The sequence below is a fragment of the Heterobasidion irregulare genome, assembly GCF_000320585.1.
Source record: "Heterobasidion irregulare TC 32-1 unplaced genomic scaffold scaffold_06, whole genome shotgun sequence".
NCBI classification, from domain to species: domain Eukaryota; kingdom Fungi; phylum Basidiomycota; class Agaricomycetes; order Russulales; family Bondarzewiaceae; genus Heterobasidion; species Heterobasidion irregulare.
In genome coordinates this window covers 1341195-1368599 of record NW_009258202.1, presented here as the reverse complement: position 1 = coordinate 1368599, position 27405 = coordinate 1341195, and the positions used below count along the sequence as shown (strand labels likewise).

Genomic DNA, 27405 nt, shown 5'->3' with positions numbered 1-27405 from the left:
CAATAAGAGAGAGGGGTTTTCCAAATAGCCACTAGTGAGGTAGAGGATGGGGACAAGAGTATATGTATGGCATGCCTATATATAAATAAGCACAAGATTGTTGGAGGTGATCTTAATATGCTTAATGCATATATTTCCTATATGGTAGGCAAATATATTATTCTGGCCCCACATACCAATATGACTGTCTTTTCCACAGCCTAATAGCTAGAGGAAAACACCAAGTTTGAGCATCTTCTGTATAACAAGGCAATAAACAATATAAATAGTGCTAAAAATTGTAATATCAATAGTGATGATGATTGTGTGCTGCACAAGACAGTATTAATCACTGTACTAATAGACAAGGTCTACAAGGCTGTATATAGCATATCCCTAAGTCCAACCCACATGTTGTGTCCTATAATGACCAGTAGTGTTACGACTGCTCGTCGGTAACCCCAAGAGTAGGAGGTTCTTCCCTGGGTCGCTCGTGGAGGATGTGCGGAACGGTGGTCTCGACTGTACGTGTAGCACAGGAGCCAGGAGTGTATTGCGATATAGCAAGGAAAGGTACTGTAGGAAGACAGTACTGAACGAAGGTTCCTGTATGTGAGGATACAGGAGAACGAAGAGAATAGACTGAAGAACCTCAGCCTACTCTATGGGCCTTTTATACTACTTTAGGAAGTAGGGCGTGAGAATACCGTATATGTATCCGTAGGTATTCCTCTAAGTCGTCTCTCTCAATAACGACTACTCTTGTGCTTCTCCGTTCGTCTCCTTCCGGCCAGGAAAGACTAGGAGGTTCATGCCCTGCGTGTGAGTAATTTATAAGGCGGCGTTCCATGCCCGCTAATACAATAGGCCCGTGATACTCGACCAACGATAAGGTGATCCGTTGGGAGTGGATGACCAAGGTTAATATCTGTACCTTGGTGTACGCCTCAACCTGTGAGGCCGCATGATATTTGTGATGATCGTATCGGTATAGACCGCCGTGTAGGCCCGATAGAACGTGATCATAACAATACCCCCTTTCTACGTCCTATTCGCCTGGTAGGACAGCGCTTTTTGCGCTTCATCGCCACTCCATATACGATTTGCTTTCTTGATCCAAAGACGGTCGCCGGATGCGACTTCCGGGACATGACTTCGTTTTCTGGGAGGAAGACCGACTTACGTCGTTTGATCCCCTAGGAGTTTTCCATCTCCGTTGAGCTGTTTGTTTGTCGAGCCGTGAGGTTATCCAAGCCTCCGCTCTCTAGGGTGTTCTTCCTTCACCCGTGGGATTGATTCTGCCGCGGGTAACCCATCGCGGTCTTACTTCCAGCCCTCTTCTGGAATAGTATCAAGAAAGGCGTATGAATGCGAGTGGTGTGTGGATGAATAAAAACTCTAGCATGTGGGTTCCGATTCGTGTCATCAGGTTCTTCTTCTTCCTTCTCCGAGGGCCAAACCTCAGTGTTTCCAGGATAGTCGTCTATCCTCATGATTTGTTGTTTCCTCAATGGCGACCAGCGGCGTCCACGGGCAAGTAGGTTGATCGCTTTACAAAGGCTTAGGCCTACTTCCCCAGACTACCTGAAACCATGCTAAGCATGAGTCGAACGGCCAAGCAGTATTGCTCCCATATGGTGAGCTCATCTCCGGTGAGGGCACCCAATCAAATCCCAAGCAGTATTGTCCCCATACGGTGGACTCATCTCCGGTGAGGCAGTTTACGGCGTCCAGAGTTTGTTTTTCACAAACGTGGGCCTATGGTGGGGAATACCACGTGTAGTGTTGGGTTCGAGGCAAGGATGTGAAGAGAATTAGACTTGAAGGGCGCAGCGAGGAATAAGGAGGAGTCTGACTCCTTTTCCAGGTCGGCCCGTTCGCTTGCACGAATTTAGACATTAAGACCACAGCTGATATATTGGTCGGGGTGCGAGATATATCCACGACTGGCAGTTTAAAACGTCATGCGGGACGGTCCGTAGTTTATCGTCGTTTCGGACGATTCGTAGTTTAACGTCTTTGCGGACGTCAGTAGTTTTACATCGTTTCGGATGTTCTTCATCATCAACATGGAATATCTGTGGGAAAAGATGTTTCTGCACGCCGGAATTTCCATCGGTTGTGTGCATAGGGCCCTAGACCAGACTTTATCCCACAGGTTTCCACTGAGGTATGATGGGAACGGTTTATGCTATATCAAACCGGATAACTTATACGTCTCAATATTAGGAGACCGCTCAGTTTAATGCCGTGAGGTAGGCATCCTCGCAGTTTAACGCCGTGCGATAGGCGGGCTATCGTCTGACTATGTCCCTCGAGTCACGATAGGCTTTTCCTCCGAGGATGAGGGTAGTTTAATGTCATTTCGGACATTGTCGACATATTCTCGTCAAGAATGATGTCGACCGATGATCCCTGTACGAAAAGGGACAAGTAGTTTAACGTCATCTCGGACGGTTGATGACCATGGTCTTGGTCAACAACCACAACTCCTATTCGGTAAGGAGCACGTAGTTTAGTGTCATTGCGGACCGATTGACACCATGGCGGTCAATCCACGACTCCTATATGGTAAGGAGCAAATAGTTTTGTGTCATTGCGGACGATTCAGCACCAGAGTGATGAATCACAACTCCCATGCGATCGGGAGCAAGTAGTTTAACGTCATTGCGGACGCATTGGTGTCCAGGGGATTGGACGTCAATGACAACCCCTATGTCCAGGGGCACTAGTTTAACGTCGTCGCGGACGCGCGGTATCTTGTCAAGATCGCCACGCACAATCCCTGTACTTGAAGGGACAAGTAGTTTAGCGTCGTTTCGGACGTCCGTAGTTTACCGTCGTTGCGGACGTTGATGCCATTGGCCTCGAACAATCCCTATGTGGAAAGGGACAATAGTTTAGCGTCATCGCGGACGTTGTTTCGCCACAAATATTGTGGAAAAACAATGCTTAGTTTAACGTCATCCCGGACGCGTCGTAGTTTATCGTCTTTGCGGACGAGACCTAGTTTTACATCATTGCGGACGATTCGGCGGAATAGACTTCGGATGAGTGGCCCGCTCTTGTCGCTCTTCCGCTATGTGGGCCAGACGAGAGTCGCATGACCTAGTCCCTTCCTACTAGATCTTCGACTCGAGGCACGTGTCCTAGTTGCCTCCTGACTAGGTCTTGGAGCGGAATTTCTTGCACTTCGACTCCAAGACTAGACTGAGCGCTCCATGAAGAGATGCTTGCTCTTCCATGTCCCCAGACCCCTCGCTTGGAATTGAACCAAGTCGACCCGATATTCTTTTACCGAAAAGCGAGTGAATATCGAAGCGCTTCGACCTCTTATAGGCAGGGTTCTGCGACGCGGATCCTCCCGAAAATCCGCGCTTCACCAGAATGCAACCACTCTCCTTGGGTCAATGGTAGTTTTACGTCATCTCGGACGAGGATAGTTTTCCGTCATTTCGGACGAGGACTAGTTTAACGTCATTGCGGACCCTAGTAGTTTATAGTCATTGCGGACCGAGCCTTTGGTAGTTTTACATCGTTCTGGATGTATTTTATGGCCTCGCATTCCTTGTAGGAAGACTTGTGAAGTAGAGGTGGCCCGCTCTCTACATCATCTCATGCGCCAGCTGTAGGATCCCCTAATGCGGAAACGATCCTGTAAAACGGGAGATCCAAAGTGGGACGTCCCAAAACACCAGTCAGACCTTGACTGTGAGGGTTCACATTACGAGTTATGCATCATAATTTCTTGACTCGGACTTGCAACCGGTTATGTATGGGCACTTCGCTGTACCAAGGCGAAGGGCCTGCTTGTCGACACCTACGAGTAGAGTATATGTCATGTAGAGGGTTCCCTAATGCGGAAAAAACCCTGTAAAACTGAGGATCCAAATGGGACGCTCGATGCATCTGTCAGATTAACTCCTTGACAGCGAGGATGTGAAAGGTTCCGCCGTAGGCTGTACGTGGAATTATGCCCGCTGTTGTCCTTGATTCGTACCATCATTTGAACCTAGGACTAAAATGGTCAGGTACTTCCCCTGCCTTCTTATCTTTTCACAGTTTTAAGACATGCAGGTCCGATAGTTTAGATGTCATTCCGGACGTGGGGTAGTTTAACGTCTCTTTCGGACGAGGTCGTACAGTTTAACGTCTTGAGGGACGATCCTAGTTTTACGTCGTTGCGGACGATTGTAGTTTTACATCGTTTCGGATGTGATTTGTCCGGGGAAGGAGTTCCTCAACTTCCTTACCCCCTTTTCTTCTCCTTGTGCCCTACTATTAGTCCGTTTAATAATCGAAGGGTCCCTGATAATCCCCGCCCCCTTCGTCAGGTCGGTAGTAGGGGTCCGCTTCGTCGTAATTTCCTGGATCGTCTAGAGCATCCCATGCATCGAGCTCGGATCTAGTCCAAGAGCTATTTCTTCGAGCCTCCGAATCAGTGCGGCGAGTTCTGCGGCTACTTCGGTCATCCTCTCTTTCGTTCGTACGAAATCGAGCACTAGGAGGAGGCGATCCAGGCCGGTGTCGAATACTCCGGCCAGCAGTTGTTCCGCGTCCGAGGGTTGCCTGGTTTCCCCGACTCCGCCTTCCCTCATTTCTTCGATAGACGGGCGGTTCCTCCTCGTCGGTATTTCCTTGGGATAAGGGAAAACCTCGTATCCGGTGAGAGGGGGGAGTCGCGGTATGGCTATGCGCTGTAGGAACCTCTCGTTGTCTCGGTGGAGGGCGCTCCACGACCGTACGCGGAACCCTCCTTGGATTTGGTACAGGCGTGGGATGTTCTCCGGGACGTGGTACGTTCCAAGTGACAACTCGGAAAGGGTCGGTTCTGCTTGGCTGGACGTTTCCCAATTCTCCTCCGAAGAGGAGAGCTGGAAGGAGCTCTCGGTTGACGTATTGGGAGAACTCGTCAGGGTGGATGAGGAGGGCTCGGGGTCGCCCGTCATTGTGGGCGTACCAGGAGGCTGTGTCCGGGTCGGTTTGGAGGGCGAGCGTTCTGATCTGGAGACTGGCACTAGCCAGTCGTCGAGGTACGTCGCTATGTTCGTTCCTGGGTTGTCCTGCCGAGAAGTTAGCGAGTCTTTGGAGGGCCATGGCTGTGGCCATTTGTATTACCGCGGAGATGGTGTTCCGCTGGAGGAGCGCGTCCGCGTGTCGCTCCAGTTCTCCGGCGTGAGGATCTGTACGAGGGGTAGGTCCTCCCACGGGGCTGGGAATCAGTCCACTAGTTGGTACTGGCGGAGGTGCAGTTTCTGATAGAACTGGTATTGGTTCAGCTTCTCCATGGCTTGGGAGTTGAGCTGCCGTTCTTGCTCGAAATCCCGAGGGACCTGCAACTCCACTATTTGGCGTGCCTTCACTAGGAGGTGGAACTCCCACTGGTAATTGGCCAAGGCTCGACTGGTTTCAGTCATCAGGGTTTTCATGCCGTGGTGCATCTCGTGAGGCCCTCTCCGGTGAGGGTCTTCGGGTTCTTTCCCTTTCTTTGAACTTGGCATAGTCTTCGGCGTCGTCGTCGGAGAAGTTGTTGAGATGAGGGGTGAGGAGGACGCCGGTAGGTCCTGGTTGTTGAGGACTTGTTCCTCTATCAATTTGTCCAGCATCTGGTCGGTGAGGACTTGTTTCTCTTTCCACTCGTTCGACATCTGGATTGGCGACCATAAGGACAACATCGGGGGAGGAGTTTCTGGATGGAGACGAAGCATCGTGGTCGTCGTGGAGGAGCATTCAAATGGGGGATGTGTTTGAGAGGAGGAAAAAGGGTGAGAAGATGTTTTTGGTTGGAGTCCTCTCGTTGCTCCTTTTATAATCTTTCGTCCCTCCTCTCAGGCTGTTCCCGAACGAGGTTTGTCAGGGTATTGGTCATGGAAATCTTTCATGGCTTCTTCTGCCGTTCCTTTTAGGAGAGCGTAGGGCTCCCAGGTGTTGTCTGCTTCGGGATATCCCATCCATTTGACCAAGTATTTGGTTCCCCGTCCTTGCCGTTTTGAGTCCACGATCATTTCTACTTCGTAGTGTTCTTCATCGTTCAATACTTCCGGTATTGGTCGCGCGAAGTTTTCTCCGTGGGCTTCGGTCTCTCTATATTTAGTGAGCACTGCGGCGTGGAATACCGGGTGGATCTTCCACTGCGGAGGAATTTGGAGTTTGTACGCCAGGGTTCCCACTTTTCCCAGTATCTTGAAAGGGCCATATCACCTAGGGGCGAGTTTGAACTTAGGATGGGTTGTCCGAATATGGGTTCCTTCTAGCCATACTTGGTCTCCTTCTTCCCATTGGGGGAGTTTCCTGTGAAGATCCCGGTCTTTGGCGTAGTTGCTGGCTATTTGTAAGCTAGCAGCGGCTTCTTCCTGAACTTCTATGATCGTCTTAATGCGTTCAGCTACCGCAGGTACCTTTGTCTCCAGTGCCGTGTCAGCTGAATAGGGAGGATTGAAGCCGTATAGCACTTCGAAAGGGGATTTTCCGGTGGCCGAGTGCTTCCGTGTGTTATGCGAGAATTCGGCAAACGGCAGAAGGTCTACCCAATTGTCTTGATGGTAGTTGCAGAACGTTCTCAGGAATTGTTCGATCTCCTGGTTTACCCGTTCCGTTTCTCCATCTGTTTGGGGATGATAAGCCGTGCTGAGAGCGGCGGTGATTCCTAGCCGTGTCCAGAGTTCTCGGGTAAACTTGGCCGCAAATTGAGGGCCCCGATCGGATACTATTTTGGTCGGCAGTCCATGTCGATTGAAAACGTTATTTTGGAAAAGCGCGGTTGTTTCTTCTGCCGTGATCGTTTTCTTGCATGGGGTGATGACTATGCCTTTTGACAGACCTTGATCCACTACCACGTTAATTGAGTCGAAACCTTTGCTTTCGGGTAAGTCCGTGACGAAATCCGTCGAGATGAATCGCCAAGGGACGTTGGTGGTTTCCAGAGGGTGGATAGGTGGGTGTGTCTTGTGTGTCAAGTTCTTTGTAGATTGGCATATGGCACATCCATCCACATATTCGTGGACGAATTTAGTCATGTTTTGCCACCAGTAGTATCGTTGCACCATTTCCAATGTTTTCGCTCTACCCGGGTGTCCTACCGCGGGTGCGTCATGGTGTGTTTTGACGATGAGTCTTCGGATGACGTCGTCCTTTGGGACGCATATGTGGCCGTTGCGTCTGGTGATTCCGTCTTCATGTGTCCAATGTCCCAGTAATCCTCTCATCCCTTGTGGACCTACTCGCAGGAGTTTTGCAAGAGCTACTCTTGTTAAGGTGTCATGTTCCGATTTCGAGTGTCGGATGAGGGAAATGAGGTTCGAAGAGGCGATTTCCGTGGATTTTATATGCCGTGTCGGGGACGGTTCTACCAATGTTTCGTCGGATTTGTTGAAAAGCTTGGCCGGGAGTAAAATTTGAGATTTGTTGTCAGATTCTACCCCCTCACTTAGATCTGGACGCCTGGACAGAGCATCGGAGTGATTTGTTGATCCTGCTTTGTAGCTAAGTGTAAAGTCGAATCTGCTCAAATAAAGGCTCCAACGGGCGTGTCGTCGTGATAGGTCTCGCGCCGTTTGGAAGTGTTCCAGGTTTTTATGATCTGTCCAAATCTCGAAGGGGTGTCGTGCGCCTTCGAGGTAGTGATTCCAGTGTTCCAATGCTTTTATTATAGCCAAGAGTTCCCGGTCGTGAACATCGTAATTCCGCTCTGCTGGTGAAAACGATCCCGAGAGGAAAGCGACTGGGTGCCAGTCGCCATCTTTTCCTTCTTGTAGAAGGGTGGCTCCATAGGCGATTAGTGATGCGTCCGTTACTAATCGATATGGGTGCATGGGATCTGGATAGTTCAAGACGGGTTTACTGATAAAGGCTTTCTTTAACCGTTCGAAAGCTTCTTGGCATTTTGCAGTCCAGTTCCATTTCTCGTCCTTTTTGGTGAGGTCATGTAGGGGGCGCGCGATGAGTGAGAACTTGTCAATAAAGCGCCTGTAAAAATTCCCTAGACCCAGGAAGGAGCGAATGTCGCGGACTGTGCGTGGGGTTGGCCAATCTTTTATCGCGTCCACCTTTGAGTCCTCCATGGCGACATGGTCTTTTGAAATTGTATATCCCAGATATTGGAGCTTTTCCTTGTAAAACTCGCATTTTTCGGGTTTCAAATATAGAGCGTAGGATTTGGAAAACCTGATTTAGGATTTTAACATGTTCCGCCATGGTTTTGGAGAAAACGAGGATGTCGTCCATATATACGGTTATCTTCCGGGCTGTGATGAGCTCTCTGAAGATCATGTTCATCATAGCTTGGAAGGTGGCTGGTGAGTTGGTTAGGCCGAAAAACATCACCGTAGGTTCATAAGAACCTAACGGAGTGATGAAGCTCGCCTTCCACTCATCTCCTTCTTTGATGCATATATTGTTGTATCCCCATCGCACATCCAATTTGCTAAAAATGATGGCCCCTTTTATCACGTCCAGTAGTTCTTGGATTAGTGGAAGGGGGCACACATTCGGGATGGTGTGCGAATTTAAGTGGCGATAGTCCTGTACCGGGCGTAGTTTTCCATCCTTTTTTCCTATAAAGAAAAATGGGGCTGCTGTTTGCGAGGTGGATCGACGGATGGTTCCTCTCTCCAGATGTTCTTTGATGAATTTTCCTAATTCGTCGTGTTTTTCTGGGCTCAGGGCGTAGATTTTGGGCACTTGAGGTTTGAAAGTTGGTTTCAAGTCAATGGCATGATCCCAGTAAGTGTGTTCTGGGAGTCGCTGCGACTTTCGTTCGCTAAAGATGTCCAAAAATTCGTGATGCGCCTTGGGAACTCTTTCCTTTAGATTGGTGACGATAATTTCGTCTTCCAGGTCTTGGTCAAAGCTGGCAAATCCTGACGGTTCGGGGGCCAGTTTCCGAATAACTGGGTCCCGGGTGGCCTGTTTTCCTGAGGGTTTGTCTGGGAGATCAGGTTCTCCCTCGTTTGGTGAAAGAGATGGCTTGTCTTGGGCCTTTCGCTTTTCTTCTGCGTATTTCCTTATGTCCTTTAGGAGCCATTTCCTTTTGAGGTATGCTCGTAGTTGGACACCAAACGTTCCGCTATGGTCGCGGAGTCCTACATCTTCCGATAGTCTTCGGAGATGTTCTAGGCGCTGTTTTTCGCGCTCATTGATGCGTGGTTTGTGCCGTGGCTCCACGTCTGATAACCGCCTACTGTATGGCGGTTCTTCCCTTGCCCTAGTGAACCCATATGGTTGCTGGCATTTCTGGGGGCACCGATCAAAGTGCACTTCACGTCGCCTCCATTCGATGGAGGGATCGTGGTATTTCAACCAATCTGTTCCTAGGATAAGGTCGTCTTTCCCTAGATTGGAGATAAACATCTGGATGCGCTCAGTGTGCGTTCGTCCCCTGATGTCCCGAATGGTGAGGTTCACATCCAAGGTGGATCGGATGAGACCTGCTTTGTTAATGGTGTCATCGACGTTCCGGACGCGAATGGGGTTGTTGAGTGTGTAGGTGGGAAAACGATGTTTCCTAACCCAAGTTTCATTTACTATTACTCCTTCGCATGCCGAGTCGATGGTTGCCTTTGCTCCAGTGTTTTGACTTCTGTTTGATACCTTCACGTTCAGGCGTATGGGGGTGATGATACGGTCGTTCATTGCTCCGATACGAATACAAGTGCGGGCATCAAACTCGGGTCGTTCTTGACCTCTCTCCTTCGCTGGTGAGGGAGAGGTCAGGAAAAACGCTCCGCGTGTCCCAAGATCACTTCTCTTGCTTCATCTTCTCCTAGTTCTCCGAGCACTGCTCCGATTCGAGCAGAATGACTGACGCTTCCGTCCCCCCGTCGTCCGTTAGGTAGCATAGCGCGCTGCCCATGGTTTGTCTGGGGTTGTCCGGATGGGGTAGAGTGAGGACGTTCCATCAAAGGACCAGGTTGTGGTACCCGCTGGTTGTTGCGATGAACATCCTCTGTCTCCATTCCTCGATATATTCCCGCTTGGTCTCCCATAACGGGTGCGTCGTCTTCTCCTTCCAAATCAACTGCGCGGCTTCTTCTCCCTGTTGTACCCATGCGTCTCTTCGAGTTTCCTCGAATCGGTCGAACGCCTCTGCGTAGTGACGGGCAGTCAGTATTCCAGTGTCCTGTTTTTCCGCAGTAGTAACAAGCGCCAGGAGGCTTGCTGTCATGTTTCCGTTTTTGGCTAAGGGCATTGCGCTTGCGTGTCGCGTCAATGTCCATGTCAACGACTTGGTTGTTCATTCTGCGAGGGGCGTTTGTGGAGTTGTAGCGGGGAGAGATTTGGTTATGGAAACGATTCAGATAATCACTTTGAAAGGAGGTGGAGTTGGCGAGGATGGCCTTTTGAGCTGTTCTGGCCCGCAGCCGTCCATCTATTTCGCAGGCTGTATTGATCCAGTCCTGAATGGTATCCTTGGGCTGAACTTCCTTGTCATATATTTTGTCCATGACGCGCGGGTCTAGTCCGCGTTGGAAGTAAGGGACCTGCTCTTTTTCGGAGATGTCGGCATCGGCGGCAATGAGAATGAATTGGTTGGAGTATTCATCAACCGTCATTCGTCCTTGGGAGAAGGCCATGAGAGCGCTTCGCGCTTTGTCGGTCTTGCCCGTCTCCCTAAACTGTAATTTGAACTTTGCTAAAAAGTCCTTCCAGGTGCCTAGGTCGGTAGGTGGATCTGCTCCTACTGATCTGAGGAGAAAGTTCTCCGCCCAAGCTCCCGCCGTGCCGTATCTCATGCATGAGAGCACAAGGGATATTTTGTCTTGATCGGTCTTGTATCGATCGGATTCTGCTGCGAAAAGAAGGAGGCATTGGAGCATGAATTTCTGGGATTCAATGCGGTCGCCTGTGTAATTGTCTGGGAGTTTGACTTTTCCTCTTCCGGGTTATACTGTTGCGGAAGGGGTGTTTGTAGAAGTCGAAGCTTGTCCTGACATGTTGGCGAGTGGTTCGTTTCGGGTGTTGATCGGTGTTTGGTCTGGTGAGTCGGAGTCTGATTCCGAGGTAGTTTCCTCTTGCTCCGAGTCTTCGGGGATTACCGGCGCCGGTTCCCTGTATTGTGGGGCTAGTTCCCACTGAGCTTCTGTTTCATTCCAAATATCCTCTTCTTCTGTTCCGTCTTCAAGTGTGAAGTAATAACGCCCGTTTCGGTATGAGCAGTTATCGTCATTCGGAGGGGCAGTTCTGTTATTGTCTTCGTAGACCCAGAAGTCCCCTTCACGCCGGATAGGGCGATTGTTGTGACGGAGTTGGTTATTGATAAGTCTAGTGCCGGGTGGGTATTCCTGGCCTAGGTCTTGCTCCAGAGTGTGTGTAGTAACGCTTTCTCAATGGGGGTCTATATCCCCACTGAGCAAGGTTATGAGAGAGAGTGTGGCAGCAAGCTAGTGCGAGCAAGGTAGGGGCAGAAGAGTCTATTCTAGTGTTACGACTGCTCGTCGGTAACCCCAAGAGTAGGAGGTTCTTCCCTGGGTCGCTCGTGGAGGATGTGCGGAACGGTGGTCTCGACTGTACGTGTAGCACAGGAGCCAGGAGTGTATTGCGATATAGCAAGGAAAGGTACTGTAGGAAGACAGTACTGAACGAAGGTTCCTGTATGTGAGGATACAGGAGAACGAAGAGAATAGACTGAAGAACCTCAGCCTACTCTATGGGCCTTTTATACTACTTTAGGAAGTAGGGCGTGAGAATACCGTATATGTATCCGTAGGTATTCCTCTAAGTCGTCTCTCTCAATAACGACTACTCTTGTGCTTCTCCGTTCGTCTCCTTCCGGCCAGGAAAGACTAGGAGGTTCATGCCCTGCGTGTGAGTAATTTATAAGGCAGCGTTCCATGCCCGCTAATACAATAGGCCCGTGATACTCGACCAACGATAAGGTGATCCGTTGGGAGTGGATGACCAAGGTTAATATCTGTACCTTGGTGTACGCCTCAACCTATGAGGCCGCGTGATATTTGTGATGATCGTATCGGTATAGACCGCCGTGTAGGCCCGATAGAACGTGATCATAACAAGTAGCAGGCATTGGCTAACAATAACAACTTTAATGATCTTGTGTGCAAGGACAAGGTACCTGAGTCTTCATAGCCTCTTGTGGCAGCTGCCAAGCTGCTAGCAAAGTGGCTGGGGGCATCAATGCATATTTCTCTCTTTCTATATCCCTTATAAAAGCAGCTGGAAAGTCAGCAAAAGAGCTACAAGATAATGGTATAGGCATATATAAAGAAGAGTAATATGCTGAAATAGTATAGAATGTGCCACATCTTTACCTTCTCACTGATAGAGCAGTAGTACTTACTATTTCCTACTAATAATTAAAGACTTCTTAGCATAGAATTAGTGCTAATATCATGAAATTAGAAACCAATCCAATGCTCACAATATGTTGCTCCTAATTAGGAAATTAGACACTTTTAGATACTATTGACACTTTTAGATACTTTTAGACACTATTAGATATAATCCGGAGCTAATACAAAGGGGTGTTTTTCCAGATGCGGCTGTGGTATCTTGTGCCTCATCTTCGGCTTCAAATGGAGGTCTGCTTCGCCCGATGCTGGGGACTTAATACACCGGCCCCAACCGAGGGGTCTATAGGTTCACACGTCCTTCCCCTCATTTTCAGGTCATACCCCTGACTTTTGGACTCTGCCACCTACCCTCTCATACTTGACTTCCTATTATTGAGTATGACTCTAGCGACTCTGACGCACTCCCCCTCATCAATCATCGATGTACCCTCTGAGGGAGCACAGACAATCGTCCAGTACAACAATAAACTGCCAGGGCAGACAACGGTTCGAATCCGTTGGGCCAGTACTCACTACCACGATAAGAAGAGGGACTTGGCTCTAAAACACAGTCCCCGTGTGGTTTTAACGAGGTAAGGTATTATGATGTCCATACTCAAGGGCTATCACATCATGACTCAATAGTGAGCAACGAGAATTAGTGCCCTAAGTATTATTTGTCTATGACTTTCACTTCTACATGCATTGCTTATGTTTTTCTCGAACCTTTTTACTTACCGTCTCTGGCACTAATGGCCTAGAGAGGGGGGTAATATTATGAACTGCCTACTATATCTTTCTTGTGGTTCCCACAATCCATATAAGGACATATAGGACCTTTCTCCCGACTATACCTCGTGCTTCTGATCCACTGCTAGTTAGTCCGTGCTCTTGCTTGTATATATTTATAATAGCTGCGGCGCAGTAGGGAAGCCTTAGGCTATCCACCTCTGTCCAATCTAGGAACCGCTGTTTGTCAGTCTTCCCTGATTCTCAAGCATTGGTCTGATCAGCTCTGCCTCTTCACATCTATCAACCTTGCCATCATTCTTCTTGTATCTATGCCAATTTGTGGATTAGGAATCTCTCGTCCTGAACAGCTGTTTGTGACAAATTATAATAACTGCTTATATAGGAATAAGCAATATTACTTCACACATACTAATGGAGTAGAGGAAGATTTTCTTTGGAATAAAACAGAAAATCACTAGGACCCTCTTCCTAAGTATACTATTCTGGAAATAAAACATCTGGACATCATTTTACAATACAGAGGCCTAGAATCAGAGACTCTGGATGACTCCTCAAAGCAAAAAGACACTACTTCTGATTGAAAGTCCAATTCATTACCTAATCAAACACCAATCATAACCTGAAACCCACATACTTACACCAAGATATTAGGACAAGGGTCAGGAACTACCTCTTTTGCTCTTACATAACCTAGAAGAGGGAAGGTCAAACTCCCCAAAAATTACTCAGGGGACCAAATAGAATCTTAGAAGTTTATACTTCAGTGTCTCCTTTTTTTTACAGTAGAGTTAGATAGGAATAAGACTAATCAGGACAAGATTTCCCCTGTACTCTCTTATATAAGGCACAGCATAGCAAGAACTTGGATAAAAAATCACCTAACCAAAATAGTAGGCACTGAAACTCCCAAGAACTTAGGGGATTGAAAGGACTTTCTAACCAAATTTGGGCTCTAATTCAGGGAGTCTAATAAAAAGGGCAAGGCATGAAGTACTCTCATGGCTTTCTCCCAAGGAAATATGACTGTGGACAAATATCCTAACTAATTCCTCTTTATTGCTACTAATGCCATTATTGCTGACAAGGAACAAGTGCCTTATTTTCAAAGAGGGCTAGATTATCATATCATGGACAAAATTTATAATAAAGAAATTGCCCCAGAAGATAATATTCAAAGCTAGATCAATACTGCTTGTGAAGTGGATACACATATAAAAGCCTAAAAAGCCCCAAAAGCCATCCTTGCTTGCTTCATCTCCTTTAAAAGTGAATTCCTAAACCACTTCAATCTCTAACCCACTCTCTGCTATAAATCCACCAATGCTCCTTATAAAATAAATAACCAGGTTGTGAACATAGACATTAATGCCACCCATAAATAAGCAGGTAACTATTGGAAACATCTCTATGATGGCAAGCAAACTGATACCTGTTATTGCTATGGAAAAATTGGGCATTAGAGCAATGCCTGTCATTTATCATGCAGAAAGCCTCTAGTTATATATAAAGGCCCATATAGATTGATGGATAATAAAGGGAGAAAAAGCCACACAGTGGATTTTAAAGATAAAGGTGACAAAGGACCCACTCTGGATAACTAAGTGGGAATATATTGAGGAATGGCAATGACAAGTCCTCATTATGATAACTAGTGGTTACCACAACCTGGTAATCTGCTTGAATATGTAAACACTTCCCTTTCCTAATAACATCTATTAGACAATCAATAAGGCCATATATTGTTTGGCAGATAATGAAGAGATAGAGTCATCAGTGATAGTGCTACTATCTGAAAGGTTTTCAAAGAACTAAATTCAGAAGGGTGACATAATTTGTTGACCAATCTAGTAGAGGATTTTATGTGACTTCTTTCTTACTAGTGAAAAAGAGAGGTCAAAACAAGATTGAGTTTGACTCACTACCATATATTTGAATGGAAACTATCAATGGCTATATTGTTACTTCTATTTATCTAGACATCTGGAAAACCACCCCCTTGTATTAGCTCTAGATTATATCTAATAGTGTCTAAAATTATCTAAAAGTGTTAATAGCATTAAAAGGTATCTAATTTCCTAATTGGGAGCAACACATTATAAGCATTGAATTGGATTTCCAGATTAGGAACCACTTTCTTCTATGGCTAAAAAGATAGTTTCTAATTTCATAATATTAGCACTAATTCCATACCAAGAAGTCTTTAATTAGCAATAGGAAATAGTAAGTACCACTGCTCTATCAGTGAGAAGGTAAAGATGTGGCATATTCTATGCTGTTTCAGCACATTACTCTCCTTTATGTATGCCTGCACCATTATCTTGTAGCTCTTTTGCTAACTTTTCAGCTGCCTTTATAAAGGACATAGAAAGAGAGAAATGTGCATTGATGCCCCCAGCCACTTTGTTGGCAGCTTGGCAGCTGCTATGAGAGGCTATAAAGACCTTAGTACCTTGGCCTTGCATATAAGATCATTGAAGTTGCTATTGTCAGCCAATGCCTGCTACGGACACAGCATGTGGGTTGGGCTTAGAAATGTGCTATATACAGCCTTACAGACCTTGTCTATCAGTGTAGTGGTCAATACTGTTCTTATGCAGCATACAATTATCATTACCATTGATATTATTTTTTTAGCACTATCCACATTGTTTATTGCCTTGTTATACAAAAGATGCTTAAACTTGGTGTTTTCCTCTAGCTATTGGGCTATGAAAAAGACAGTCATGCTGGTATATGATGCCAGAATGATATATTTGCCTGCCATGTAGGAAATATGTGCACTAAGTATATCAAGATCATCTCTAATAATCTTGTGCTTATTTATACATAGGCATGCCATATATATACCCTTGTCCTCACCCTTTACCTTACTAGTGGCTATTTGGAAAACCCCTCTCTCTTATTGGATCTGAATTATTGATAATTATTGATAATACTAATTTGAGCTAATTATGGCTGATTATTCATAATCATGTTTTTGATCAAATTTACTAATTAAGGTAGCATTGTCTATACTAGTAGAGTCCCATTGAATATTACACTCAATCATAGTTTTATATATTCTAAATCCAAATTATGTAAGTGCCACAATTTATTTTTACTCTAAATAAAGTGTATTATTTATTTTCCATTGGTTTATTATCTTTTTAGCTGGTATTTAAACTAAATCCTAAAAGATCTGACTTTTTGGGCATTTATTGACCTATTTATTTATAAGACAGAGGAAAGATAAATATTGAATAAAATCAGAGATATTGAGATTGCCTATATTATTTTTACTTATTTAGATTACCAAGTTAATATATTAAACCTTATGGCTTAGTAGCTTAGAGCATATGTCCTGGGTGCTTGCATATATGAGGTTATTGGTTCAACTTTGGCAAAAGGCAAGTTTGGAGTAAGGTATATTCTGTATTTAGGTATTTAACTAGTGCTTTAATAAACATGACTCTATAAAAAGGCTATGAAAACTATGATACTTGATTTATTATTATTTTTCCGAAATTTCAAGTTATAATCAATCCCAATAATTTCTAATTTAGGAAAATCATATCTAATTAGAATAGGTTTAGAGGAGAATAAGCAAATAATCTCTAATTCTAATCCTTCTTAATTATGCATAAATAGATATAATTAGAGCATAATACAAGAGAGTGATTTTCCAAATGTGATGTCTTAGTAAAACCAAAGGATCCCTTCCTATCAAATAAGGTGATTATTATAATAGAGTTCTCTATTGATTTATATGGTGCCAGGAGGAAAGTTTCAGCCTAGGTCTTGCTCCAGAGTGTAAAATAGTAACTATTACTTAATAGAAAGTCTAATACCCCTTTAAGAAGAGTTATGAGAAAGAGCATAGTAGCAAGCTAGAGGTCATGTAAGATAAGGGCAAGAAAAGTCTATTTTAGTGTTACAAATTGCTCATTTAGTAAACCCAAGAGTAGAAAGTTCTTTCTTAGGTCACATGATAAGGAAGAGTAGAACAATGGTCCCAACTATATGAGCATATAGGAGCAGATGATATTTAGAGTGCATAGTAGGGGAGAACTATGATAGACAAGTATGTTGTTGTAGAGTACTATAGGAAAATAGTACCAAATAAAGAGAATAGACTAAAGATCTTCAGCCTATTCTATGGGCCTTTTATACTACTTTGGGAAACTGTGAGAATGCCACTAGTTCCTCTTGGCATTCTCTAAGTTTCTGCCCTTTTCCAACAACTACTCTTGGGCTTCTCCTATTATCTCCTTTCAACCTAGAATTATGATGGTATGGGTTCTTCTGTGAAGTAATGATAATAAGCCCCCTAATGGTCACCTCTATATAACCTCCTATGATACTTGACTAGTACTGATGATATTTACTAGGAGTCAATAACCTAAGGATTATACCTTAGACCATAATGTCTGTGCCATGATTAGCACCATTTAGTATTTGTCATGATTAGTTGCCAGTTAGACTAGGCCTTAGAGGCCCTGGCAGACCATAATCATAACATAAAGCATATATTAGGACATAGTCCTAACATATAAGCCCTTATTATTAAGATTTATCTTTTCTGACATAAGACACTATAGTGGATATTAGCTACTAAGCAAGAATGTGCATATATACTAGATTACTGACTTCAGTCTCCAATAAGAGAACTAAGGGGAAAAACAAGAAAACAAGTAAGAAAACCTCCTTCTACTCTGCTTATCACATGACCATCCTGTATAGCAGGTGATTTTGGCACATACAAGAGACTCTTCCAACATAAGCCTACTATATATTTTCAAACAGTTGCTATTTTCAAACAGTTGCAGGGCCTCGTTGTGAGATTCTCGTGAAAGTGAAAGTGAAATCCGAACCACAATGTGTTGCATATTGCTTAGATAATTCTCGTTACTTTTTGTGGGCATGTGATTTCCAAGTATGCCGGGTCCTGACAGGCCACCGCGCGCGAGGTGGAACTCGGGCGCTGAGTCAGCGGACCGCAAATGAGACGGCAGACGTGCTATTTCCTGTCTGCCGTGTCTGCACTATGCCCACAGAATCAGTGCCTTTTGCCAATGATGGTAGAGTTGGTGGAGGAAGTTTTCAGAGCATGGGTATGTTGTTATGTACACTGCCAATCAGTACTAACCTAGGTCATCTTGTACAATAGGCCTACATCCATGGCTGTTGCGTTCATTGACCCTTCAAGGATTCCGTGTTCCTACACCAATTCAACGACAGTCTATCCCAGTACTGCTCTCGCATCCACCTCGTGACCTCGTGGGCATGGCGCGTACAGGGTCGGGAAAGTCTCTTGCTTTTCTGATCCCACTCGTTCAGCGCCTTGGCGGAAGGCATGCTGCGACATTTGGCGCTCGTGCGCTCATCCTCTTGCCTGCTCGCGAACTTGCACTGCAAGTCTTGAAGGTAGGGAAAGAGCTTTCTCGTGGCTGGAGGCACGGAGAGGGAAGCCATGCCGGCGATAAAGATCGTGCGGATGAAGATAAAGGAGGGCAAGGGCTTAGATGGGGGCTCATTGTTGGCGGAGAGGGTATGGATGAGCAGTTCGAGATGATATCGAATAATCCGGATGTGTGAGTTTAGTCGTATCTCTGTTCCTTCGATTATTGACACATTTCATGCCAGTATCATTGCTACACCAGGTCGTCTCCTCCATCTTATCGTTGAGATGAACCTCGATCTTCGTTCTGTGCAATACGTCGTCTTTGATGAGGCTGATCGCCTCTTCGAGATGGGATTCGAGACTGCCCTTACAGAAATAGTTCATCGGCTTCCTCCGAGTCGCCAAACCATTCTTTTTTCCGCCACCTTGCCGAAATCTTTGGTCGAATTTGCTCGAGCAGGACTTCAAGCTCCCAAACTTGTCCGCCTAGATTCGGAAAGCAAGATTAGCCCGGACCTGACCATGGCATTCTTCTCTGTAAAACAAGCTGAGAAGGACGCGTCACTCCTTCTTCTGCTAAGGGATGTCATATGCGTACCTTTAGGCTCTAACGACATCCGAACGAAAGGAGAAGATCAGAACAGTGCGAGCCATGAGCAGAAGAAGAAAAGGAAGGTTCATGACCAATACACAGCACCTCATCAAACCTTAGTTTTTGCTGCGACGAAACATCATGTCGAATATCTTACCAATCTCCTTGTCACTGCGGGGTACGCTGTCTCTCACATTTACGGCGCTCTCGATCAAGTCGCGCGCACGCAACAAATGGAGCAATTTCGCCGTGGCTTGACCAATATCCTTGTGGTCACAGATGTTGCGGCTCGAGGTATCGATATCCCAGTCTTAGAGAATGTCGTGAACTACGATTTTCCGCAAGGGGCCCGTGTGTTTGTGCATCGTATCGGGCGGACTGCTCGTGCTGGACGACATGGTTGGGCTTGGTCGTTTGTCACTAACGTCGAGCTTCCACACTTGATTGACTTGCAATTATTTCTTGGGCGCCCGATCAAAACCCTGATAACTAGTACGGATGCCAGGAACAGAAGTTTGTACGCAGATTCTTTGATCTTAGGCACCTTCGCGCGGGACAAGACGGACGAAGAGGCGGAGTACATCCAGTCACTTGACGAAGCAAATCACTCCCTACCATCTCTGCGGCAGGTCATGAGAAAGGGTCAAGGGATGTACGAACGTAGCAAGGGTAAAGCGAGTCAAGCAAGCTATAAGCGCGCAAAGGCCATGATGAAGGAACCAGGGACGTGGGGATTAGCTGGGGCTGAATCGGAGGGCAGTGTGCATCCTGTCTTCCTACTCAAAGGTACAGGTGCTGAGAAATCGGCACAAGAGAAAGCTCATGAGGATGAAAGGAAGGTGCTGTTGAGAAAGGTGAATTCGTTTCGCCCGCAGGAGACAGCACTGGAGATTGGAATGAGGGGGAAAGCCGGGAATGTGACGCTGATGCAGGAGAGAAGGAAAGCATTGAACAAAGCAGTTGAGAGGGCCGCTGTCATACCAACACCCACGCATGACACACAATTTTACATGTCCCACTATCAAAAAGGTGCTGAAACGGAAAAAGGGTAATTCCCACAAATTTGACGATCCCGCAATTTTATCTTACCTCTCTCTCTAGCTACTCACTTCGCGACGGGGCGACTTTCGCCGAACAAGCACGGAACGCCACTTTTGATCTCGCTGGAGATGAGGCGATTGCAAATAAAAAACGTGCACGCTTGACTTGGGATACAAAAAAAAAGAAATTCATCAAAGGGGACGGTGCTGGCGCGGACAATGTCAAGATGGTCAGAACAGAAAGTGGCACCAAGCTTCCGGCAACATATCGCAGCGGTCGATTTGATGAGTGGAAGGCGAAAAATCGGATAAGTCTACCTCGAGTCGGAGAAGTAGAGAATGCGGGGAAGCGTTTCAATGCAAGCGCGGGGCGTGAGATCAGCAGTCGATACAAGGGCAAACCCCCTAGGACAGTCAAAAGCGAGCTCAAGACAGCGGACCAAATCCGAAGGGATCGGAGTACGATGAGCAACAGGCGGGCCAAAAATGCACGACCGAGTCATAAGAAAGGCAAGCGGTAGACATTACAGTCTATTACATTTCCCGGTCTGTAGCTCGGCTATCAGAATACTCTTATTTTGCACCATCTCCTCTATTCACTTTCGCTGTTGGGTTGCCCTCGAGCAAGTCCACGCCAACGCTACGCAATGCATTGACACACCATTCTGGGTAGCCATCCTCCTTGAAGTAGTTGGAAAAGAACACGCGTAGATATGCTGGGAACGTCCCATCTACAATTGCATCGCGTGCCCGTCCCATAATCTGAGCCTGGAATGCGAGATTATGTTGGGTGATAGCTGTTAAATTTTAGATCAGCATGGGAACTCATTTCGAGAAAAGGTTGATCTACAGTGAGCGGCCGCTGTTTCTCGAGTGACAGAGTGGTGAAGTACAGCTCTGGAAACGCCGTCACTACAAGTTGGACACGGACAAGTGTCGTCGATCGGATTGAAATCTTTTGCATGCTTGTTCAATTCTGGTAACATGATTTACCAAACAGCAATCTTGAAGTTAATAACGAGATGTACTCAGGTTAAGTGGGCCATAAAATGTAAGTGCAACTCCAAATCGGGCCGTGCGCGTTGGGAACACGCAATCTGCCTATGGGACTAGTCAGTCCTGGGACCATCGACAGTATGTATTCTTTGAATAACCATGTCGACGCCTAGGGCTACGCAAACCAGAAGATCTGTGGTAGAGTTAGTTTGGGCCGAGATAAATATCCGACAACTCTACCTTCTGCAAACCCAATACCCATGGAATATCGTGGTCCTTAAAAAATAAACTATGAGACTACGGCCGCAAGATGAACGGCAGCTGGCATACGATCTGCAGGAAGCTTTGCAGTACATTGTTCGATTCTGAAAAAACAGGTAAAAGAGCAGACGTATATCGGAGGACCCAATGTCTTACATTCTCCAAAAAACATCTATCAAGAATCCAAATTCAGCGTCTGCTGAACTAGAAGGTAGACATCATATTAATACCTTTTTCTTCGCCTCCGCTTAACCCACCTATAGCATACCCCGCTACTGAATCCTTTCGTTTGATCATCTCGCCAAGGCATTGATCCCTCAGCTCTGGATCAAGACCGCCTTGCACGATTGCGAATAAATTTTGAACACCTTGCCTGCCTGCTTTTTCATGGTAACGTATGCAACGATCAAGCCACCGAACAGATCGCCACATGGCCTCGCCTACCCTTGATCCCACAGTCAAACTGGAAACTAAATAATCGCTGCCTCAGCCTGCGGTACAAAGATGACAAGCTCAAGCTGTACCGACCGACGTCGTCTAGCTGCATGATAATATCTGCACCAATGGCATGTTGTATCGAAATACTTTCTTCTGGCTTGGATCAAAGCATCGATGAGTTTAAGAAATAGCGTCAATTTTGTGATCCGTAACACGAACTGTCAACATCGTTGGCTCTCCAGTGAAAGGGCTTGCGAACAGTGCGCCCTCTTCCGTAATTTGCGTGAATTTACTAAGTGAAACCAATTGGAAACCTCCACTATCCTGCTGATGGTCAGTCAAGTTCGCGTGACTGGTTGTTGTTACGAACCGTCAAAAGATTGTGATCCCATCCTTGGAACTTATGCGCGCCCCCTGCTTCTCGGAGTACTTCCATTCCAGGTCGCAAATTGAGGTGGTAGGTGTTGTTCAGGATCAGGGTGATGCCTAAGGACTCCATCTGCTGGGGTGTGAGTCCTTTGATCGCAGCTTGAGTAGCGACAGGCATGAAGGTCGGCAGCATGGTTATGCCATCTGAGATAACAAGCGCGCCATGAGCGATGGACAGGATGTAAACATTCAGCGGGAGACTCACGAGCTAATTTCATCCGAGATACACGAGCTCGGGTAGTGTGACATGTGGCAATTACTTCAAATTCCATCCCCAGTCGAAGGTCAAAGATGCTCCGGGAGAGTCTGAGTTTAATCGAAAAGGGAGACTCCTAGACTTCCTCAGACTGCCTCCCGATCTGATCTGTCAGGCCAGCCATCCCTTTCTCATGCTTCATCGACTCCATCCCCTCAAACGAACCTCTAGACTTCTACTACAAAGGCACCCTCCCAATCTACGGCGCTGCTTCCACTCAGAGACTGTGCTGTCAGAATTAGAGGATCGAGGATTCATCTCCGCGGTTACTAGGTGAGCAGTTTTGCTGCGAGCACTTGAGCCACTCTCACGAACATCATGGAAGGCGTGAACAGCTTATTGGCACACTTCAAGCTAGTCGTCAGACCGTCTATTCTGGAATTGACCCAACAGCGCGTTCGCTGCATGTCGGCCATCTATTACCTATGATGTGTCTGGTACATTTCCAGTTGCAAGGGCATCACATCATTCCGCTCGTAAGGCGATTGTGCCACGCGCGAAGTTTGTTTCTCATTGTTGCTAGATAGGTGGAGCTACTGCTCTGATAGGCGACCCCTCTGGACGCTCGGCAGAGAGGCCACACCTAGAGAGGGCAGCTGTCGAAGAGGATATGCAGAAGCTAACAGCCAACGTCCAGACATTCTTCGATCGCGCTCTAGCATATGCAGCGAAGAAACGTCCATCTTCCCAAGAGTCGTATTCCACAGCTAGGGTCATGAACAATATTGAATGGTTGGGTGAACTCGGGTTATTGGAGTTCTTACGCTCAACAGGAATATATGCCAGAGTCAATACCATGATAGCGCGAGATAGGTCAACCTCTTTGCTGCTAGATCTGCTTCTATGACGCCTGATCTCTTTTCTAGTGTTCAGTCCAGGCTCAAATCACAGCAGGGTATCTCTTTCGCTGAATTTTCCTATCAGCTTCTTCAGGCGTATGATTTTTTTTCCCTTAACAAAAGAGCTGGATGCACTATCCAAATCGGGGGATCAGATCAATGGGGAAATATTATTGCAGGCATCGAGCTGATAAACCGAACTACAAATTCTTCGACTTCAGGAACTTCAGAGGGTGATAGAGGTTTTGGTATCACCACACCTCTGCTCACCACAGCAACGGGGGAAAAGTTTGGGAAGAGCTCAGGCAACGCTGTGTGGTTGGATGAAAGTTTCACCAGTGTGTTTGATTTTTACCAGGCGAGTCACAACGTTGATTCTCAGCTATCTCTAACTCATGTCTACCCATGAAGTTCTTCATGCGGACCTTGGATGACGATGTTGGTCGGTATCTGCGTCTGTTCACACTCCTCCCCCTATCAACTATTGATGATATCGTCTCAAAGCACCAAGTATGTCTCATCTCGGAAGGTTGGACAAATTGCAGGCTGAATATGATAACTCAGAAACACCCCCAACAGCGAATAGCTCAGAAGATACTCGCTGACGAAGTGACTGAGCTTGTGCATACAGGTACAGCCGAGTTCAGACTCTACAGTGTTTAGGGAATGACCGGTGTCTTGCAGTTCAAGGCGTGAAACGTGCCCAAGCCGCAACTAAAGTGCTCTTTGAGACCGACTTGACAGACATCCTTGCGAACGATGTGCTGCACGCATTTAGAGGAGACACACGCCTTCATTTTGTCAACAGTAACGAGATATTCGGCGTACCAGTCGCGCATCTGGCTGTTCGTTACAAGCTGGCTCCATCGAACGGTGCGTGATTTCAGTACCTTTTTTTCTCATATTAAGATCAGTCGTCCACTGCCACAGGTGCCGCGAGGGCCCTTGTGTCTTCGGGCGGTCTCTATCTCAACGGTATGGCCATTGTCTCGGGCCAGGTCCTAAGCTCTCGAGACCTGATCGACGGCAATCTCGTCATTCTGCGCGCAGGGAAGTCCAAACATGCAATTATGTCTCTAGCTTGATGTTGTATTGGCCGTACTCGTTCGAGCAAAATGACCAGATTCAAGCACATAGTGCGGCCTCTTTCCCCTCCATGACAGACTCAGAGAATTGAATGGCTGCTCATCATCTACATCAAGCTAGGTGTACTGTTATATGACACTTCCGCACAAGGCATTGACAATCATACTCCATCCTGAAGCTCAGTCGATCCTGATCGACCCATACAATTTGCGCATTGCCCAGTAGGTTGCCAAGAATCCAATCGTTCCTTTATCATATCAAAAGTCAATTTCGTCTTCATTGAAAATCTCATTGAACGTACCTGTCACAAGGAAGTCGAGAAGGGCAAGGAGGAAGAGGTAGCCTAGGTAGAGGACCACGCCGGAGAAAGAGTCGAGCGACAAACGTGAGGCCCAATAGAATATTCCATAAGCAAGTAGCCAAAACGCGCTGCCACCTCCGGTGAGGAATGCACGCCAGTGCCACCTTACGAGAGTGTAAGACTTTCATACACTGTCCGGAGTGCAGACAGTAAGACAAACCTATACTCTTCAGCACAGAGGATGAAGTATGTAAAGAGGATGGTCACAGTTGCAGTCGTAAGAGCCACAACTCCCGCAGTCAACGCGAGGAAGCCGAAGGCGTAGTATGCGCGGGATGCGAACAAACTTGAGAGGACGAAGTACAACTCAACGAACGCAGCGCCTAGTTTGGGCTCAGCAAGTATCTGTCGAAGAGACTCCCAGAAGACCCACCAAAGGGAAGAATGCCACTAAGGAGGGTCGAAGCCTATCCATTTGTTAGCTCTCTTTCGAACTGGAAAGGTACAAAATACTATTTACCCATGGCTTAAGATATTTTGGAGGGGGAGGGATTTGTCGGGGAATTGGATTCACTCTAACTGGATGGGCAATGGCCTAAGAGTTTCGTATGAGTTTGTCTTGGATGAGATTAAACATCATCAGCGTACTCCGTGTCTGGAACCGAAATATGCGCCGATTGCAGAAAGGGGAGCAGAGACACCGAACCAAAGAAGCACGATCAGAAGCATTGTCCCTGAATGTGCAAAGTACACGAAATTAACGCATGAAAGTCTGAGACACGAAAAACATCTACCGAATGGTACAGCTCCCGAAGAGCCTGCAGTGATGAGAAACAAATTCAACAAGAAAACAACAGCGAATATAAATCTGTTCACTCGTTAGCATGTTGGCCGATTTCACGTAGACAATAAACTTACGATGGAAGAATGGTCGCCGTGAGGAACGCGTTTTTTCGCCGGTCGCCGCCCCCAATGGACGCATAGACACGACTCGATATATATCCGCCGATCCTGTAAGGACCGTGTAACATCCATAGTGCAGAAAGCATACTACACTTACCCGCCAAATAATGTCCAGCAGACCATCATAACGGTAGCTAGAGATCCTCTATTCGAGGGCGAGAGGAAGCCTAACAGTGCGAAAACTGGAGCGAATTCGGGATCATCACCCCAATGTTTCATCAGAAAATGATAGAGCTTACCAAGCGTCACACCGACCATAGCACATAACTGGGCACCATTTCCGACGAGGACCGACAGGACCATGGGATTGCGAGGTGTTCGAAAGACTTCACCGTGTACCAATTTCCAACCCCAATCCTCTTGTACATCTTCCTGCAACACATTTGTCTTATCTTTTAAGCCCTAGAAATTGACTAGAGAACACCTACGCTCAAATCAATTGCATTATAGCGAGAAATCTGTAGATGTTCATTAGAAATCAAGTGGATCAAATATACAGACAGACTCACATCTCTCGAGACACTGCGGTATAGAATCATAGATACCATTACACATAGGAAGACGACGATGACAAGAGAGTTGATCAAGCTGAACCAGTGAATTCGAGGATCAAAGATATGAAGGTAGTTATCCCAACGTGTAGCCTAAGAACAAAGTGTCAGTGTTGCAATATAACTATGGGCATGTCTTGGCATACCCATGGCGTAGATGACTCCTGTGTCCGCACAATCCCAGGTCAGCAGCGTCAAAAGACGCAAGGGTGCATGACGTACGTTCCACATTACACGATACGTGTATCGCACTGTTGTTGCCTCGCCCTCTCGAAGAACGAGCGGCGAAACGTCGGCATCGCACTCGAGAGCGCCATCCTGAGGACCACCACGGCTAGGCTATTTTAGATGAAGAGTGGACAGTGATTGATGTGGCGTTTACCTCGAGGGCCAAACAAGTACGCCAACAACTCGGTAGACATCTGGACTGGGAGAGTGATACCTAAAATTGAGTGTGCGTCAATAAATACATAATGAATATCTATATCGTGGCTGGCACCTCAAGACGATATCATAATGATTATTTAGAGCAGGCTGTTCGTGATACGGAGGATCGTCGTTGCCGAGGTTGAAACCCATGTCAAAAAAAAGGTCGCCTGTCTTCATGTCGATCTTCATTTCAGCAGCCGGAAGGCCATCAACTAGCCAATTGAGAGCGTAATCCTCCTTTATCCGGTCGTTGATAAAGTTTGTGTCCTCAGCGGGAATATGTGATACACATAATGTTTGGCATGTAGCATTGTCCTGCAACATGCGGATCTGGAGGGTGCAGGCAATTAACTCCCAAGGAGCGAAACGTACATAAGAATGCCGTTACATCATACGGAGAATTGAAGATCCTGTCTCCGAAGAGAATAGACCCGAGAGACTCGGGCTGCTTTGCTGGACCGCCTTCTGGTTCGCAAAATCGAAATCTAGGATTATAATAGTCATCTGGATACTGGTCAGACACATGAGATGAAACGAAATGCGGTGTCGTCATACAGTTAATTAGAGATTTCTGGACATAGCATTTAACAGAAGACACGTCTCAGTCAAAGCGATATCCACGTACCAGCTTTGCATTATCAGCGGCAGCCAGCATGGGCGTGAGTGCATTGACAAACAAGTCTACTGTCTCGCCGTGTCTGTAATCATGGGGCGCAGCGCCAGGAAGATAGAAGGCTGATACCCCCACCCACGATGAGAAAGTGGTTAACGCGGCTAGAATAAGAGCAAAATTTGAAACCAGCATGGAGACGAGGAGCAAGGACA

The 27405-nt window shown here is 46.5% G+C and overlaps 7 protein-coding genes across 7 annotated transcripts; 2 read left to right on the top strand and 5 right to left on the bottom strand.

Moving 5' to 3' along the window:
- Positions 1–4269: 4269 nt before the first annotated feature.
- Positions 4270–5709, bottom strand: HETIRDRAFT_418733 (uncharacterized protein; the record flags this gene model as incomplete). Its single annotated transcript, XM_009549183.1, has 2 exons — positions 4270–5377; positions 5474–5709. 2 exons carry the CDS (start codon positions 5707–5709, stop codon positions 4270–4272), a joined length of 1344 nt encoding a protein of 447 aa, XP_009547478.1.
- A 3534-nt stretch (positions 5710–9243) lies between these two features.
- HETIRDRAFT_44941 (uncharacterized protein) lies at positions 9244–9609 on the bottom strand (the record flags this gene model as incomplete). The annotated part of the gene is made up of 1 exon (XM_009548617.1): positions 9244–9609. A coding segment is annotated over one exon (366 nt), but the record flags the coding sequence as incomplete, so codon positions are not given.
- Positions 9610–9686: 77 nt separating this feature from the next.
- On the bottom strand, positions 9687–10793 carry HETIRDRAFT_169514 (uncharacterized protein; the record flags this gene model as incomplete). Its single annotated transcript, XM_009549182.1, has 1 exon — positions 9687–10793. One exon carries the CDS (start codon positions 10791–10793, stop codon positions 9687–9689), a length of 1107 nt encoding a protein of 368 aa, XP_009547477.1.
- A 7249-nt stretch (positions 10794–18042) lies between these two features.
- Positions 18043–20552, top strand: HETIRDRAFT_45479 (uncharacterized protein; the record flags this gene model as incomplete). Its single annotated transcript, XM_009548629.1, has 5 exons — positions 18043–18109; positions 18166–18589; positions 18642–19750; positions 19811–20039; positions 20093–20552. The coding sequence occupies 5 exons, from the start codon at positions 18043–18045 to the stop codon at positions 20550–20552; spliced, it is 2289 nt and encodes a 762-aa protein (XP_009546924.1).
- A 52-nt stretch (positions 20553–20604) lies between these two features.
- HETIRDRAFT_476476 (uncharacterized protein) lies at positions 20605–22427 on the bottom strand (the record flags this gene model as incomplete). The annotated part of the gene is made up of 12 exons (XM_009549181.1): positions 20605–20828; positions 20882–21007; positions 21060–21132; positions 21186–21220; positions 21268–21303; positions 21358–21392; positions 21445–21460; positions 21519–21758; positions 21817–21883; positions 21946–22050; positions 22097–22299; positions 22361–22427. 12 exons carry the CDS (start codon positions 22425–22427, stop codon positions 20605–20607), a joined length of 1227 nt encoding a protein of 408 aa, XP_009547476.1.
- A 117-nt stretch (positions 22428–22544) lies between these two features.
- On the top strand, positions 22545–24335 carry HETIRDRAFT_319562 (uncharacterized protein; the record flags this gene model as incomplete). The annotated part of the gene is made up of 8 exons (XM_009549180.1): positions 22545–22684; positions 22737–22887; positions 22935–23224; positions 23278–23620; positions 23662–23760; positions 23815–23881; positions 23935–24123; positions 24181–24335. The coding sequence occupies 8 exons, from the start codon at positions 22545–22547 to the stop codon at positions 24333–24335; spliced, it is 1434 nt and encodes a 477-aa protein (XP_009547475.1).
- HETIRDRAFT_33603 (uncharacterized protein) lies at positions 23392–27401 on the bottom strand. The gene is made up of 24 exons (XM_009548605.1): positions 27206–27401; positions 27136–27151; positions 26969–27084; positions 26651–26910; positions 26534–26593; positions 26374–26485; positions 26298–26315; positions 26110–26244; positions 26029–26058; positions 25840–25972; positions 25698–25782; positions 25556–25648; positions 25432–25505; positions 25286–25371; positions 25158–25232; positions 25071–25104; positions 24858–25020; positions 24638–24801; positions 24301–24583; positions 24181–24225; positions 23933–24123; positions 23815–23879; positions 23660–23760; positions 23392–23606 (listed from the first exon to the last, which is right to left on the bottom strand). The coding sequence occupies exons 1-19, from the start codon at positions 27383–27385 to the stop codon at positions 24516–24518; spliced, it is 1902 nt and encodes a 633-aa protein (XP_009546900.1). The 5' UTR covers positions 27386–27401; the 3' UTR covers positions 23392–23606; positions 23660–23760; positions 23815–23879; positions 23933–24123; positions 24181–24225; positions 24301–24515.
- Positions 27402–27405: the final 4 nt, after the last annotated feature.